Below are 14705 nucleotides of genomic sequence, written 5' to 3'. Positions count from 1 at the left end.
AAAACATAATATTACGTTTTTTGGCACTCAATGAGTTAAAACTGCCAGACCACCATTAGCGGCCAAACATGACCACAACACCAGCACTCTTTCCCCCTTCATGACAGCAGATGCCATCACTGTGATATATCATAGGACCCATATTGCCAAAAGCCCTCAAAAGTCTCTCAAGTGAATTGCTCTACATTTGGCAATAGTCGTAGCGCCCATTTACAACGAGCAGTCTTTTGTTCAGTTTGGCACTAAGCTTAATCACTGTCCTTCTCTTTTCTGTTTAATAGTCAGTGAGATAATTTCAAACGGGTAAACAGAATAATTAAGCAGGAGCGTTAATGTGGAGTTGTAGGCCTACTTCCGCAGCTGTACAGCGCCGCTTCTGAACTAAACAGTTTTTATAGCGGAGAGAATGACACACGCAGCCTCTCCACGACCGTCACAAATTATGAAATTGGCCCAAGTGCTCGCCTGTCTCTCCCCTGCCAAAGTTTGATGTCATTCATTTTATGCAGTTTATTTGGACAATGTTCACCCATACACCCATATGACTTGAACATCTGAGGACATTTGAACGGCACATTTCGCTCCAAGTGCGAGTCGAGACTATTCCAGCTCAAATTGATGTCTAGAGCTGTAAAGCCATATATACATTTTTTTGTCTTCCCTTCTGAAGTCTTGCTACTTAATCCTTGCTAAATATAGTTCACCACTACGCCTACTATTCAAAGGCCAACAGCTGATGGCCGAGGCCCGAGAGTGACTGAACAGGAGGGGGAAAAATGAAACAAAGCAAATAAATCTTGAACAGGGTATCTTCAAAGGACAGTAAGACTATGTAAGACTACAGTGTTAAGCAGGACACCATGGCACATTAATGAGGCATAAGTTGATGTAAAGAGCCTGAAGGGTTATTCACACCCATCTGTGGTAACTTAGTACCTTTGCAGTATTGTTTACATAAAGCCCAGCCCACACCGACTGCCCTGTAATGGAGCTAGAGAGTCCCCTCCAAAAATAGACACTGTCTGTTCAGTAAGAGCCAATGATCACATTTGTTTTGTTTCATAATGAGCTTTTTATTTAAAAGCACAGTAATTATAGCTAAGTACATATAGCGGGAAAAAAATGCTATTATTTCTTTTGTACAAAATGAGACAATACAAAAATACTAATAGTGAATTTTAATACAATTGTATGTGTATTCAACGTCTATTAAAAACTTACTGTCACAAATCTACAATATTTTAGTTAACTAAATACAAAAAATCTGTCAATCAGATGCTTTTTTTTAAGCAGCACTTGGTAAAATAACACAGGTAAGGACTTTTGTATTCATAGTGGATATATCTAAAATGTTCAGAAATAATATTTTACATAGTTAATTTTTTAGTGATCTATACATTATTTATATATTTATAAAAAAAATAAAACAGTTTGCTGAAATGATAGGACGGACTATACAGTGAGAAAGGATGTGCAACATTTGAGTCTGGGTGTTGTACTGTAAAGTTGTATGTATGCGGTAGTCATATAGAGATACTGTACATCTGTTAGTTGGACAGCAGACAATATCTACAGAGGATAGAAAGGTTAAAGAGAGGCAAGTATAGCATAAGGAAAAAAAAAAACTTAAAAATCCACAGTTTTCTTTAATTGTTTTTTCTTCACATGGTAACAGTCATCTGCCCTCAGCTGTGGCCCTGGTGCTGTAAGACAGAGACACATGGACACACACGGGCACACACACACACACACACACACACACACACACACACACACACACACACATACACTCCGGACACGATGCAACTTCAGTGGTGGCCAACCTACTAGACCCACCCACCCCGCCCTTCCCCTGCCTAACATAGGGAGACAAAAAAATCGGAGGGTGGTGGGTGAGGTTGTCCAGCTTACCAACAATCACCACCGACAAGGGGCACAAAAAGTGGCACAAAATGTTGAGTGACACACAACTGCCGCAGAGTGACGAGGGGCCAGTAGGGGAACTCCTACCAACCAGCGGGAGGGGTTCCCCCCTCCCTCGCCCCCCCTCCAAAAAAATGTGCCAGTGTAGCTGACAGGAGTCGAAACACCCCCACACCCCCATCAGCGAACAGGGTTACAGAGCACACAGCCCTGTCCAGATCCCCCCATCCCCAAAGCCACCTCGCCCTAACTCTACAACCCTTTAGTAATGAAGTGGCACAGCCATATCACTCAGCACTGTAGAGATTGGGCATTAGCTATAACCCTACCCCTGCACCCCTAACCATCCCCCTCCCACACACACACACACACACACCAGTAGTCCCCCCTTCTCCCAACTGTTTATCCCCAACCCCCACCCACCCGAATTTTCAAAATGCATCGTCCCTTAAATCTGGGCAACTATCTGAGTAGCTATCTTCAGCCTGATAAAAGTTGAATCGCTAAAATGAGTATCCTTATAATGGGATAAATTTTCATTTATCGTCGTTGGCAGGTCTCCCGCATCATGAGGAGACAACGGCAGTGTGCGAGTTCACTATGGAGGGAACACCTCCTGCCTCAGGGCATCCATTTCATTCATCGTTCTCATCTCAAGCGTTCGTATGGCTACCCTTCTAGGTAGCAAGTGGTGACATTTGACAATAAACTTGGATATAGTGCTATAAGTTACTTTTCTTTATATTGTTAATATATTTGTGCTAGTTACATTGCAGGAAAAAATATCATTCCTAGAGCGAAGGAATTTGTTGTCCTATACTGACTGAAAGGCCTTGGAGGAGAGGTGAGAGAAGTTAATCAGGTCGAGCCCCCAAAGAAGGCAGAGACCAGATGGACAGCCTCACTCTCCATAGTTTTTTTATCTTTCATTCATTCATCCATCCATCCACCCATCCATCTATTCAGATTTTTATTCTTTATCAGCCATTCCCCCCTTTCTTGTGCAGTCATGATTCAAGAATCTGTTCCTCAAAGTACTTTGAACATTCCACACTTTTCCTGGGGGGTTTCTCTTTCCTTCAGTTCACGCTTCAAATTCATGTAATTTCATTTCATTCATTTGTCTTGTTTAGCTTCTTTTTTGATATTCTCTTCGTTATTTTGTGTTGCTTTCATTCTTTCAGTAATAACGGGCTCAAATGTAAAAAATAGCAAATAACAATAACAATAATTATAATACAAGAGTTCTCGATGTCAAAGTAAAAGTCTCTGTCTCTCGTCCCTACATTCTACTGTCAAGTGTGAAGAGTGAGCGGCTCGTGGGGGAGGGTGGGGATGTGGGATGGGGGTTGGGGTGGAGGGCTGCTCATCACATCACAGGTGGCTGTTTAGGTGGGGTGGGTTTCGGGTGGGGGCTCCATATCCCCCCGCCTCCCTCACACCATGTTGTGGTGGTTGTTCCGTTCTATGATGTCCGCCGACGGCAACAGCTCCTTCTTGATGGGGGAGGGCGGTGGGGTTGCGGCCTTCGCTTTGGGCTTGAAGAGGTCAGACACGTAGAAGACCTGCAGGAGAGGAGAGGAAGAAGAGAAAGAGAGAGAGAGCGATACATTAGACATGGTGTCAGAGACATGATGAAAAGCCTTTTCTTCTCTACTAGTCACAACTGATTATGAATCACTTCCTCATTGTTCTATGGAGAAAGAGGGAGAGTAAGAGGTGTGGAGGGTCATGCATGGAGGATGTCATAGTTGAGCCCTCTGCCAAAGAGAGGGAAAGTCAGCCGGGGCATGTTCCCACTGACCTCACCCGCGGTCACAGCGAGTACTTTTGGCTGTGTCCGTCACACGTTGATAAGGAGGCCCTCGTCTCATGACTTGCAAACTCTAGGTCAACTTTGTGAGAACAAAACAGAATATCCCTATTTGTCTTCAGTCCCTGAACTGCATGAGGTCACTCTCTCTGCACCAGGTTTGGCGTGGGAGGTCTTGGAGGGGCTAAGGAAATACACTCCTTGAGGGACCGCAACCTTTCGGCTGCTTGAGGCCCTACCGATGACATCACTCACTGGCAGCACAGGAAACCGGGGAGTGGCTGACAGGAAGTGGACTCCTCGGACATGTGAAAGGACCCGGGCCGACTGGGTCTGGTCAGGTCTAAGTGGGTTTGGAAAGGGAACCTGAAGTATGCGCCCCACTCATCTACAGCTCATCCACACCTTTGTGTTTGAGGCTGTGGTGGGCCATTCCCAAGCTACCTAAAATAGACACAAGCAGGAAGAGGATGGGCGGCAAAAGTAGAGCTTGGGCGGTGGGATGGGGAGGTGGTGGGGGTGGGGGCTTCTGGCTCAGATTCAGCAGTGAGTATTCAGGCTCTTGGCAGTGCCAACCAGCTGTGCCCTGTTTGCGCTGTTGGTCTCACTGAGGCATCTGAGCTAGCTGATGGAGCAAAACACACACATACATAAATGCACACACACACACACACGGACACACGCACACAGATACACACAAGGGAACAAAATTCCAGCCATGTTTCCTGCTTTCCTCTGCTCCCATGCCATGCTTGAACTGAGCAGTGCCAAGTCCATGCCAAGATATGACAAGACCATGTGGCGAAAAATATGGACGTCGTCCTCTTTTGGTGGTGTATGTGTCAGGGTCTTGCCCCACTCCACCCACCACCCGCTGGGACCCGTCACGCATGGACAACCTCCCAGGGGAAAGGGAGGCTTCAAGGAGTTTACAGGAATATCTCCCCCAGCTGTCAGTGCTACACACACCCCCAGGGGTGACAGCCGTTCAAAGCCGCTTCCCTGGCTCATCTTCACACACACAGACACACACACACAAACAGATGCAAATGCGAGGAAATAGAGGGAATGGAGAGATGGATTTGAAAAGAAGCCAAGTATGTGGCCCCAACCCTGCCGATGGAGTTGACTCTCATCAGTCCCATTAGATCATGACAGTCTGGGAGTACACATAATGATGACATCAGTAAACTGGGCTCGAAAAAAGGGCTTTCTGTCACTGGCTCATTCGTCTTTGATAGGCTACGTAAGTGACTGCTGTGAGTGAGAGAGTGTGTGGTGAAGGAACGACAGGAAGAGAGAGAGGGAGAGAGAGAAAGAGTGGAGGAAGAAAGAGGCGTCGGGTGAGTAATTGAGACGGCTTGTCTATATGACGCCTTTCTAGTGTTCCCCTCTAGGAGGACAGGATAAGGCTCCATTTTCCAACAGTGACGGGGTTTGGGGGGGTGGGGGGGGTAACTGACCTTCAACCTTCGCACATAATAGGCTGAGTCATGAGAGATGACCCCTCCGACTTCCGGCCCCTCACACTGCCGGCGGGGCCCTTATCACGAGGTGCGAGAGTTTCCCGTCTCGGGACCTCGGATGTGAGAGAGGCTGGGCCCTGGTCAGACGAGCCATTGTGTTACAAGTGCACGGTCAGCAGCGAGGAGGGGATGATGGGAGGATGGAGGGGTCGCAGCAGGCAGACGGTGAGCACTTTACTGGACACATGCCATAATTCCCCAGGACCCATTTCAGAACCTCTCTGCATCTCTCCTCTAATGGAGTGCTGACGACGTGGCCTTAAAGGCTTATCTCGGAATGAGGTTTTTAACAGGCGTCCGCTCGACACAGCCTAGTCAAAGTAAACTAGTCCAAGTAAAAGAAGAGGATGTAGGTGTGTGAGCATGCACACGCCATGATTATGTGGATCATATGCCCCATTACAACATAAAATTTAAATGAAGTGATGAGTCCAAGAACATGCACTTCCTGTTGGTGGATGTGAGTCGCTTTCAGGCTCTGTGGACAGATGGAACAACTGACTCACATCGCGTCTTTGACTCAGGACAGGAAATGACACACTTTACTAGTCACCCTCCGAGTATGTGTGCCGCTGAGAGAGTGTTAAAAGCAACACAACAAGGACAACAGCCCGCGCCTGTTTAAGAGAGTCACACGCCTTATTTTGGCTGCTAATAAAAACCACACAGATAGCGCAAGGTTTCCTGTCTCCTTAAATGCACTTACTGTTGCGACATTTTCCAAATGATAAGCTTCTACTGTTGGAAAACCACTAACTGTGTTAAAAAGAAAATCAACTCAGATGAGGAGACGCTCTGTTTGATCTTGTGCCACAAACTTATCCTGCGTATCCTAAGACTCTCATTTTAATTTGGACCCTTTGGTCTTTGAGTCTTAATGTGTGTGTGTGTGTGTGTGTGTGTGAGCATGCTTTTCATGGCGTCTGTTATGTGTGGCGCGTGTTTATGTGTGTGCGGTTGGTGGTGGCTGTTCTCAGGCAGTGAGGCACATCACTGTGGCAACCAGACCAACCAACCAACCGGCTGCAGCTCCGGGGGGAGACATTCTCCGGCGCGTACCATGGATAGAGTTAATAACGCCATAAAGCTCACTCTGCTTATTAATGCAAGCTTGCTATTTCTGGCTGCAGAGGGTTGCCACTGTAGGGAAGGCCAACACACAGAAGGTTGTGGCTGCTGCTGGGTAGGAAAAGACAATGAAAAAAAAAAAAAAAACAGAGTGGAAAAAAGAGAGACAGAAGATAAAAAAAACGAACAGACATGTGGAAACCTGCGATAGCACTATCTTAGTGGGCTATCACACCGCACACTAAGAACCAGAAGCACTTAGCTGTGGCGCTCTTATCTTGGCAGGAACTCACGCCCGGTGATTGACAATGACCCCTATGCTCCTTATGAATCATGGGACTTATAAGGTCAGGAAGTGTGTGTGTGTGTGTGTGTGTGTTGTATGACTGGCATGTGTGAGTGTCTGGAGGATCTGTTTCTATGTATATGACTGGTGCACTAGTGTGTATGTGTGTGTGCATGGTGTGCCCTGCCATGCTGGTGGAGTGGGGTTGGTGTTTGGTGGTGGTGGTGGTGGTGGTGGTGGGAGGGGCGTTGGTGGTGGTGGGGGTCCAGTGCTGGTAGCGTCAGGAGGAAAGGGAGCTCTATACCTGCACTGCAGCTGCTTCCTGCTGTCTGCCCTTTCCCTCCGTGTCGCAGGAAACTCCCCCGACCGACCGACCGGCCCATCCCCAACCCCGCGCCCTCCACCAACAGGCCCGCCTGCTCGCCCGGCCTGTCCGTCAGCCCACTCCACGTCACACACACAAAAAAGTGGGCCAGCGCTGACGACAAAGAACCCTATGGCTGGCCTGGCTGCCCTGAACCAGGAAATGCCAGAGGACGTGGCCGCCCAAGCACATTCCTGCCCAGAGCGTGAAGCTCCCCGATCACCCTTTGTCTCAGACACGGTCAACACTGATTGGTTCATTGGGGGTTTGATTTCCTGACTGGAAGGGGCAGAAAGACGGATTTACATCAGACAGACTCCTCCGCTCTGCCTTTCACTACATCTTTCCACAGAAATATAGTAATGTCTCTAAGACTGTGTGATCGATGGGCAGCCAATGTGTTTCAGTTTAAGAGCTGGAGGGGTCTCTGAGCCGAGGGCCTCTCGACTGTTCCCTCATCATGGGCTTTTTTTTTTTTTTTTTAAAAAGGAAGAAAAAAAAAATCCACATCTGAGCTCACATGAGGTAAGAGCTCTCCAGGAAGCATAGATCATAAACTCAACCCACCCCCTGCCTTGTTATGTCCCCCCCTTAAACCCACAATCCCCCTCAACCTTCCAGTTTGGAACGCTCAGCTACAATGTGTCAGTTCGGACCCCCTGGTGCCAAGACTCCAGACTGCCAACCAGACCCCCCATCCCCCCAGGAAAAAACCCTTTAAAGACAAGTGGCTGGACAAGACACCGGTGCCCCCGTGGCAGCTACGTCATACACCCCTGATGAGGCAGACGATGTGCGAAGCCACGGTTGTAGGACGGAGAGGGTTGTCCCCGCCACGATTCTAAACACGCTACCAGAGAGGTCGGGATTCTCTGAGCGGCTGGCTGCGCAGAACCTACACGTGATGGATGGTCCCAGAGCTTCGGGGCTCGGCCCGTGTGTTTTCATTTGTTCCGCAGCCATGCGGCCTTCTGCACGGTCTCCCCACAGGTCAGTCCTGAGAGCTGCTCTCTCTGGTTATTAGTGATATTTTAATTGAGCCTCCAAAGTGCTCGCAGATGTGAGCTGGGGCTCGGGGGGGGGGGGGGGGGTGGATGGGCTTGGGAGGGAGAGGCCCAGTGGCTTGTCCGTAAAAAAGAGAGAGAACTCATAGTTTTGGCTGCACTATGCATGGAGATGTGTGTGTGTGTGTGTCTATGTGTCTATGAGCATTCTTTTGCCTCACGTGAGTGACAAAAACAAAAGAAATCTAACTAAAACAAACCATGACAGGGCTTAAAAACCAGCTATGCTCTTTTGGAGAGGACAAGACGTGCGCGGAGCCCGGAGACAAACAAAACACTTCTCGTGTCTCATCTCTGGCTCCAGCACGAGACATCAGCTAAGCCCAACGATTCATTTTTTAAAAGTGTCACAATTATCCTGGAATGCTCCTAAGTGCATCACGAGAAACATGCTCTGCAGGCCGATGTCGGAGACTAAACAGCCCCTGGCATCCGGACAGGCATCTCACAGTCCCACAGAGAACATCTCTACTTAAGAAAAAAGCGCTCGCACAAAAATAAGTGTGCTCGTTTTCAGGTAATGCAATTCAGTAACGCAATAAAAAACACTGAGCATGCAATCACCGTGATTAAAGGGCAATTTTTTCAGCAGGGCCCATGGGCTGTGGGTGCAGTTCGCCTGACACGGCGGCTCTGACTGCCAAGAAAGTCGGCCCCTCAGAAATCAACCTGGTAAGGGAGTGTCATCGGCCGTGCCAAGCGCTGCCAAGCACTGCCAGGCGCCAAGGAAGCCTCTGTGAAAGCACTTTTCCATTTTTTACGGGGCTAACGATTTCCATGTTTGTGTTTCGGTTCCCCTGTCAGAGAGAGGGTGGTGGCAGGCGGAGAGGGGTGAGAAGTGGTGATGGTTGGCTGCCTGGCTGGTTGGTGCTGATGGAGAGGAGAGGAGGTGGAGAGAGTGTGTGTGTGCGTGTGTGTGTGTGTGTTGGGGGGGGGGGGGGGTGTGGAGATTTTAATAGGCCTCTCTCCCTCTCCTTTTCCCCAAAGGTTGCCTCAATCATTGGACCACAGTCTGCAAGGCTGATAAAATGTCTATGCCAACAGGAGTGAGGAGAGGAAAAAAAACACACACACCGAACTAATTAAGAGCGTAATTTCTTTTTTAAAAGGCTGAGCTCGCCATCGTTTCTTTATTCCCCTTCTTCGTCTTCTTTCCTCCTCCTCCTCCTCACCCAAATTCAATTTTCCTCGGCACCATCCAGCTTAGTGAGGCTATAATGGCTGCTGAAATCTTCTGGCAGCGACCGCCACGATATGTGTCACAAGAGGAGGGTGCCACAATCCTTTCTTTCCATCACACTCGTTTGTGTTACCTTGTGTTGCCACACACACACACACACACACACACACACACACACACACACACACACACACACACACACACACACACACACACACACACACACACAAATTCACTGTTTTTTTTGTTTTTTTTAAAGAACACTCAACACAGCAGAGTTGAAGGCAGGCTCCAGGCAATGTGCTTTTGATTAGGGGAGAATCAGATTTTCTCCACTCCACTGGCTATGTAATTTCACAGAGATGGGGAGGGGAGGGGGGAGGGTGTGGTTTCTGTGGAGAATGTCCTGGAGAAGCTCCAAAGATATTTTATGGTTCAGTACTAGTTTCAGTTCTCTCTTACCATCCTCACTTTTCGGCTCGAGTCCGAGAACACAACAAGAACCTCTCTTTAGAATCGGAGAACGTCTTTGGAGTTTGTCATGGGAGGAGGTGCAGAGGAGCCAAACCTCAAGCCAAACACTGTACCTCTCGAAACAATGGCCAGGCGCTAGGAGGAGCGCTGGTTTCCTGAACATGTAAGCTCAGATGGGGGCGGGGGAATCTGGACAGGGAAGGCAGAGCTGGCTAGGGATGGACAAGGGGAGTGGAGCTCACGGATCTGTTTTGTGTGGAGACCAAGACTGGTCTTGTGCTTCTATTTTCAGGAGTAGCTGTGTTATTTATTACAAGCAACTGGCTTTTGGAGTGTGGAAATGTACTCCATGTAAACGTAAATCTAATCCAATTAGGTCATGTGACTCGGCTGAGACTGGAGTTGGTATGCCATGTATCTCCATAGCTGTGTCTATGGCAATTGAGGCAGTTATAGGAAGAAACTGACATGAGTGGGGAAGGGGGATATGTCAAAGGAGACGGGTGCAGGTACTCACTATGCAGTAAGCCACCAGAGCCCCCTGAATAAAGCCAGCCAGCACGTCGGTGGGGTGGTGCTTGTGGTCAGAGACGCGAGACAGGCCGGTGTAGAAAGCCATCATGAGCAGCGTGAACTGCAGCAGCGGCCGCAGCAGACGAGCTCCACGCCACGTGAAACGAGACTGCAGGTAGAACTGAGGGAAGAGAAGAAGAGGGGAGGAAAGGGTTAATGTAAAGGGTTAAAAGACATGCATGGCATATTTACACATTGCATATAATTATAGCAACACATAATGTATGTATGTAAGTTGAGTATCCCATGTTGGTGAGTGGCGTTGGTCAGCAGGACAGAATAAACTATTAGACCCACTCTCACATGGCATGCTCTGCTGTGTTCTGAACACGTTGCACCTGCATTCAATACACATTTGCTCACTCGCACGCACACACGCACACACACACGCACACATACACACACGCCCACACACACAGACGTCCACTCAGACTTCCTCCTGCCATGGGTCTGGTGTAGTCCAGACAATATGGACTGGTCCAGAGGAAGGCCCAGCAGTGAATTTGGCAGTTTCAACACACACACTCAACCCTGGCAGCTGTGCAAACAGCACAGCCACTACAAGAGGGAAAAAACACACACACGCACGTCCATTTTCAACACTCAAACATCTCTCTCTCTCTCACTCTCTCACTTTAACTCACTCACTCACTAACTCCCCCTCTCATTGTGGACGTCAGTGTCACAGCCGTTCATTCTAGTTATCCTAAGGAGTGTTTTGAATCTCTTGAGCACAGAGGGGAAGAAGAGGGCAGAAGGGGAATTGCCGAGGTGAACATCGGGGCAACAGGGAAAGAGGGAGGGAGGAGGGAGGGAGGAGAGAGGGAGGGAGGGTGGAGAGAGGGAGAGAGGGAGGAGAGAGGGAGGGTGGAGAGAGGTGGCCAACGGCCGCAGAAACTGGGGGAGGCCAGACAAAAGGTTCAGAATGTGCCGGCTCAAGGTCAATCAAGGACCCCGCTGGCTTCCCGTGTTTACGCTGTCCTCGACTGCCACATCCATTTACCACAGCTTCCTGTTGCAAGGCATGCTGGGATGTTTGGGGATGTTTTGGTGCAGAAGTCCTTGGGTGTGGGGACTGAGAAAGGATCCGAGAAACTCCATCCAACAAACCCCCAACTCTCTTACATATACATCCATACAGACAGACACACACACGCACACAAAGACCAAAGAGCTGCCGACTCTGCCTAACAATAGAGTGCTCTGTGACGAGCCTCTCGGTATATGCCTGTCCCGGTTAAGGTGTGGACAAGGTCAGGTCCGTCTTCCTGGAAGACGCGGTGTCAACAGCCATAGTGATTGTTGTGCTTTCCTCCGTTACTTGCAGAGGAAAGGATTCCTCCCTAAGGATGTTTTGGGAAATGTATTTCCCTGCCGGTCGAGGCTCCTCAGGTGGAGGAGGAGGGAAGTGGGAGAGGCGCTTCTGGCCGCTGGAACTTTCATCCTCCCATATGAAACACACACACACACACACACACACACACACACACACACACACACACACACACACACACACACACACACACACACACACACAGAGTTCACACATACACACACACACACAAGCACATACATGCATACATGCAACCACACAGACACATCGCATGTCTGGTGTCTCACTTGCACACACACACACACACACACACACACACACACACACACACACACACACACACACACACACACACACACACACACACACACAGCACAACCTATCACCATCACCTCTCTCCACATCCACCACTGTGGTGATGCGACCTCAGAGACCTGACATGATCTTTCACGTACTGCCTCACTTCTGCCTTTCCGGATCTGAGATACCACCAGACACAACATAGCTAACTTTATCTCAATCTCTTATCTGCTGCTGAGCTAATGTGGAGAGAAGGAAGGCCAGAAGGAGAAACAAACCCAAACATGCCTCTCTAAAGCCCCATGGTGTCAGGGCTGAGTGTCCTGGCTCCCCTCCGGCTCTGCCACTCCTTGCATCAGCCCAGAGCACCAGCATCTTATCGGCCTCGTCGCAAGCACAGAAGCCCAAACACAGACACACGGTCATAGAGAGGGGAAGGCTGAGGTGTGTGTGCGTGTGTGTGTGTGTGTGTGTGTGTGTTTGTGTGTGTATGTGTTTGTTTGTGTCCGTGCGTGCGGTGTGTGCAGGCATGCGTGTACGGGGTGACATTTGTCTTCAACCAGAGGAACTGAAATCGAGACACTTTTGTTTGGAACTTTACCGTAAAGTCACCCACATATCAGAGATATCAGAGGGAAGTAGGGTGGGGATGGGGTTGCGTTTATTCAAATGTGGTTGGCCTATATTCTTTAGTCAAAATACAATGCACGTTCTCCCCAGTGTCTAAAATACAGTTGTGTCTTTCTCTCATGCTGCGGCGAAAAAAAAAAAAAAAAAAAGTATGATTAAAAACAAATGTGTCGGCGGTGCCTTCCGATGGATTCTCATGACACGGAGTGAGAAAACACTACAGAGACACACAAAGCCACCGCAGTGTGGTCTGCTGAGGAACGCCTCAAGAATGGCTTTGTCTGAGACCCTCATGCACTGAAGCGACTATTTAAAACGACACAAAGATGTGAGAGATGTGAGAGAAAAAGTTACGAGACCGTCTAATTCCTCTCACATGATTCATACCAACCGTACAAAAGAATCGAACTCAGTGCTGGGAACAAATTGCTCTGTAAAGGGCACTCTGTTCTTCTACATTGCCTGCAGATGTGGCCGACGCCGACGTGCAGTCTCTGCTCTCCCCAAGAACAGGTTTCCACTTCATGAGAGAAGAATAGCCCAATATCCCAATCAGACAGGCAGGGAGGAGGGAAGTTGCTTTCTCAAGTAACCGAAAAAGAGAGTGATGATGAGGGTTTTTTTTAAAAGGAGTGAGAGAGTGTTGTACATCTCTTGTCCTCCAGCTTGTCTTCGGACCTCTTCACCCCTCTCCTCACCCAGCTCTGACCCATCCGCCCTCGAGCCTTCACAGGACAAAGCCACCGCATTCCTGGAATTTTGTTGTTTTCTTTTTTTCACCCATAACATAAACATGCAGGCCACCGACAAAAACAATGCCTTTAGGAGATGGATGGCAGATAGAAGTGTGTGTGTGTGTGTGCGTGTGTGTGTGTAAGTGTGTGTGTTTGTGTAAGTGTGTGTGTGTGTATGTGTGTGTTTCAAGGGGCTTGGGTTTGGCCATCTTACTGTGGCAAGGCATCCAGACACGTCCAAGCCTGGAGGTGTCCCCTGAAGACCCATCGAAGGCATCCCATGCATGCTCCACACAATGGGGGGAGGAGAAGAAGAGACCCCCCTCCCCCTCCAGCCTCCACTCTGGAGCTGATACCACACTAACACTGAGCGCAGACGCTAATCTCTCAGTGACCAGATAGCACAAGTGTGACTCAAAGGCAGGGGGATCAAAGCCAATGCACGCTTGGCAGGCCAGGTGGCATCCCAAATCCTGGCCGAGAAAGGTGTCACCAAGGGACAGTGACAGCGACAGTGAGATTGACAAAGTGCTGCCAGGTGCCCAGGCCTTATCCTGCCCGCCCTGACCTGCGTTTAACAGGGCCGGCAACAGCGCCAGCACTGATGCCAACACACCGCGTGCAAGTGAACGCACTCAGTGAAGACATAATACAGCAGCAGGGCCAGATAAGGGCCCCTGTGTCCCTCTCGAGAGCATTGCACTATCTGATCAGCCCGTGAGGTGGAAGAGGAGGCGGAGGTGGAGGAGGAGGTGGAGGAGGAGGTGCTAGAGGCCATGGGCTCTTCAAAGCCATGTGGCCAGCCCTCTGCTGCATAGGGAGCGGGGAGGGGAGGTGAGGGGACGAGCTGGACTCTCTGCTCTGGTCTGTTCTCCTCTGGCTCTGCCACGCGTCACCCGCGGAGGTCCAGAAAGAACAGATAAATATTTGTGTCATCCAGCAGGAAGAGAGAGAGGGGGAGGGAGAAGAGTGGGCGAAGAAAGACAAGGCAGACATGGAAAAATGGTTTTGTGTGTGTGTGTGTGTGTGTGTGTGTGTGTGTGTGTGTGTGTGTGTGTGCAATGTACATGTGTGAGTGTGTGTGTGTGTGTGTGTGTGTGTGTGTGTGTATGTATGTGTGTGCAATGTGCATGTGTGTGTGTGTGTGTGTGTGTGTGTGTGTGTGTGTGTGTGTGTGTGTGTGTGTGTGTGTGTGTGTGTGTGTGTGCGCGCTATGAGAGAAAGACCGTGGCACCAACAGAGATGAACACAAAGAAAACACAAAGCAGATGAAAGGCTCTCTAACTCCATATCCTCTTGACTCACCACTCTTACAACTCTAACAGTATCCAGCACTGTTCTCAATGCAGCAATGCTCTTGTGCCAAAACAGTTTGTCAGATGTGACAGAGGCTCTCCTTTTGCTTTGCTTTATGGGCACTTCCTCTGGACTGACCCA

The 14705-nt window shown here is 49.2% G+C and overlaps 1 protein-coding gene across 2 annotated transcripts in view; it reads right to left on the bottom strand.

The window, feature by feature from the left end:
* Window positions 1–1660: 1660 nt before the first annotated feature.
* plpp3 (phospholipid phosphatase 3) overlaps window positions 1661–14705 on the bottom strand; it is a 41822-nt gene continuing 28777 nt past the window's right edge. For both annotated transcript variants that reach the window (XM_042056334.1, XM_042056333.1), the window contains exons 5-6: window positions 10216–10392; window positions 1661–3488 (exon numbers count right to left, since the gene is read on the bottom strand). In XM_042056334.1, coding sequence (XP_041912268.1) covers window positions 3360–3488; window positions 10216–10392 — 306 coding nt within the window. In that variant the 3' untranslated portion in view covers window positions 1661–3359. The remainder of the gene's footprint in view (window positions 3489–10215; window positions 10393–14705) is intronic.

The sequence above is a fragment of the Alosa sapidissima genome, chromosome 12, assembly GCF_018492685.1.
Source record: "Alosa sapidissima isolate fAloSap1 chromosome 12, fAloSap1.pri, whole genome shotgun sequence".
Classification (NCBI taxonomy): domain Eukaryota; kingdom Metazoa; phylum Chordata; class Actinopteri; order Clupeiformes; family Clupeidae; genus Alosa; species Alosa sapidissima.
The sequence above is the reverse complement of the archived record's forward strand: the minus strand, read 5'-3'. Positions and strand labels throughout refer to the sequence as shown.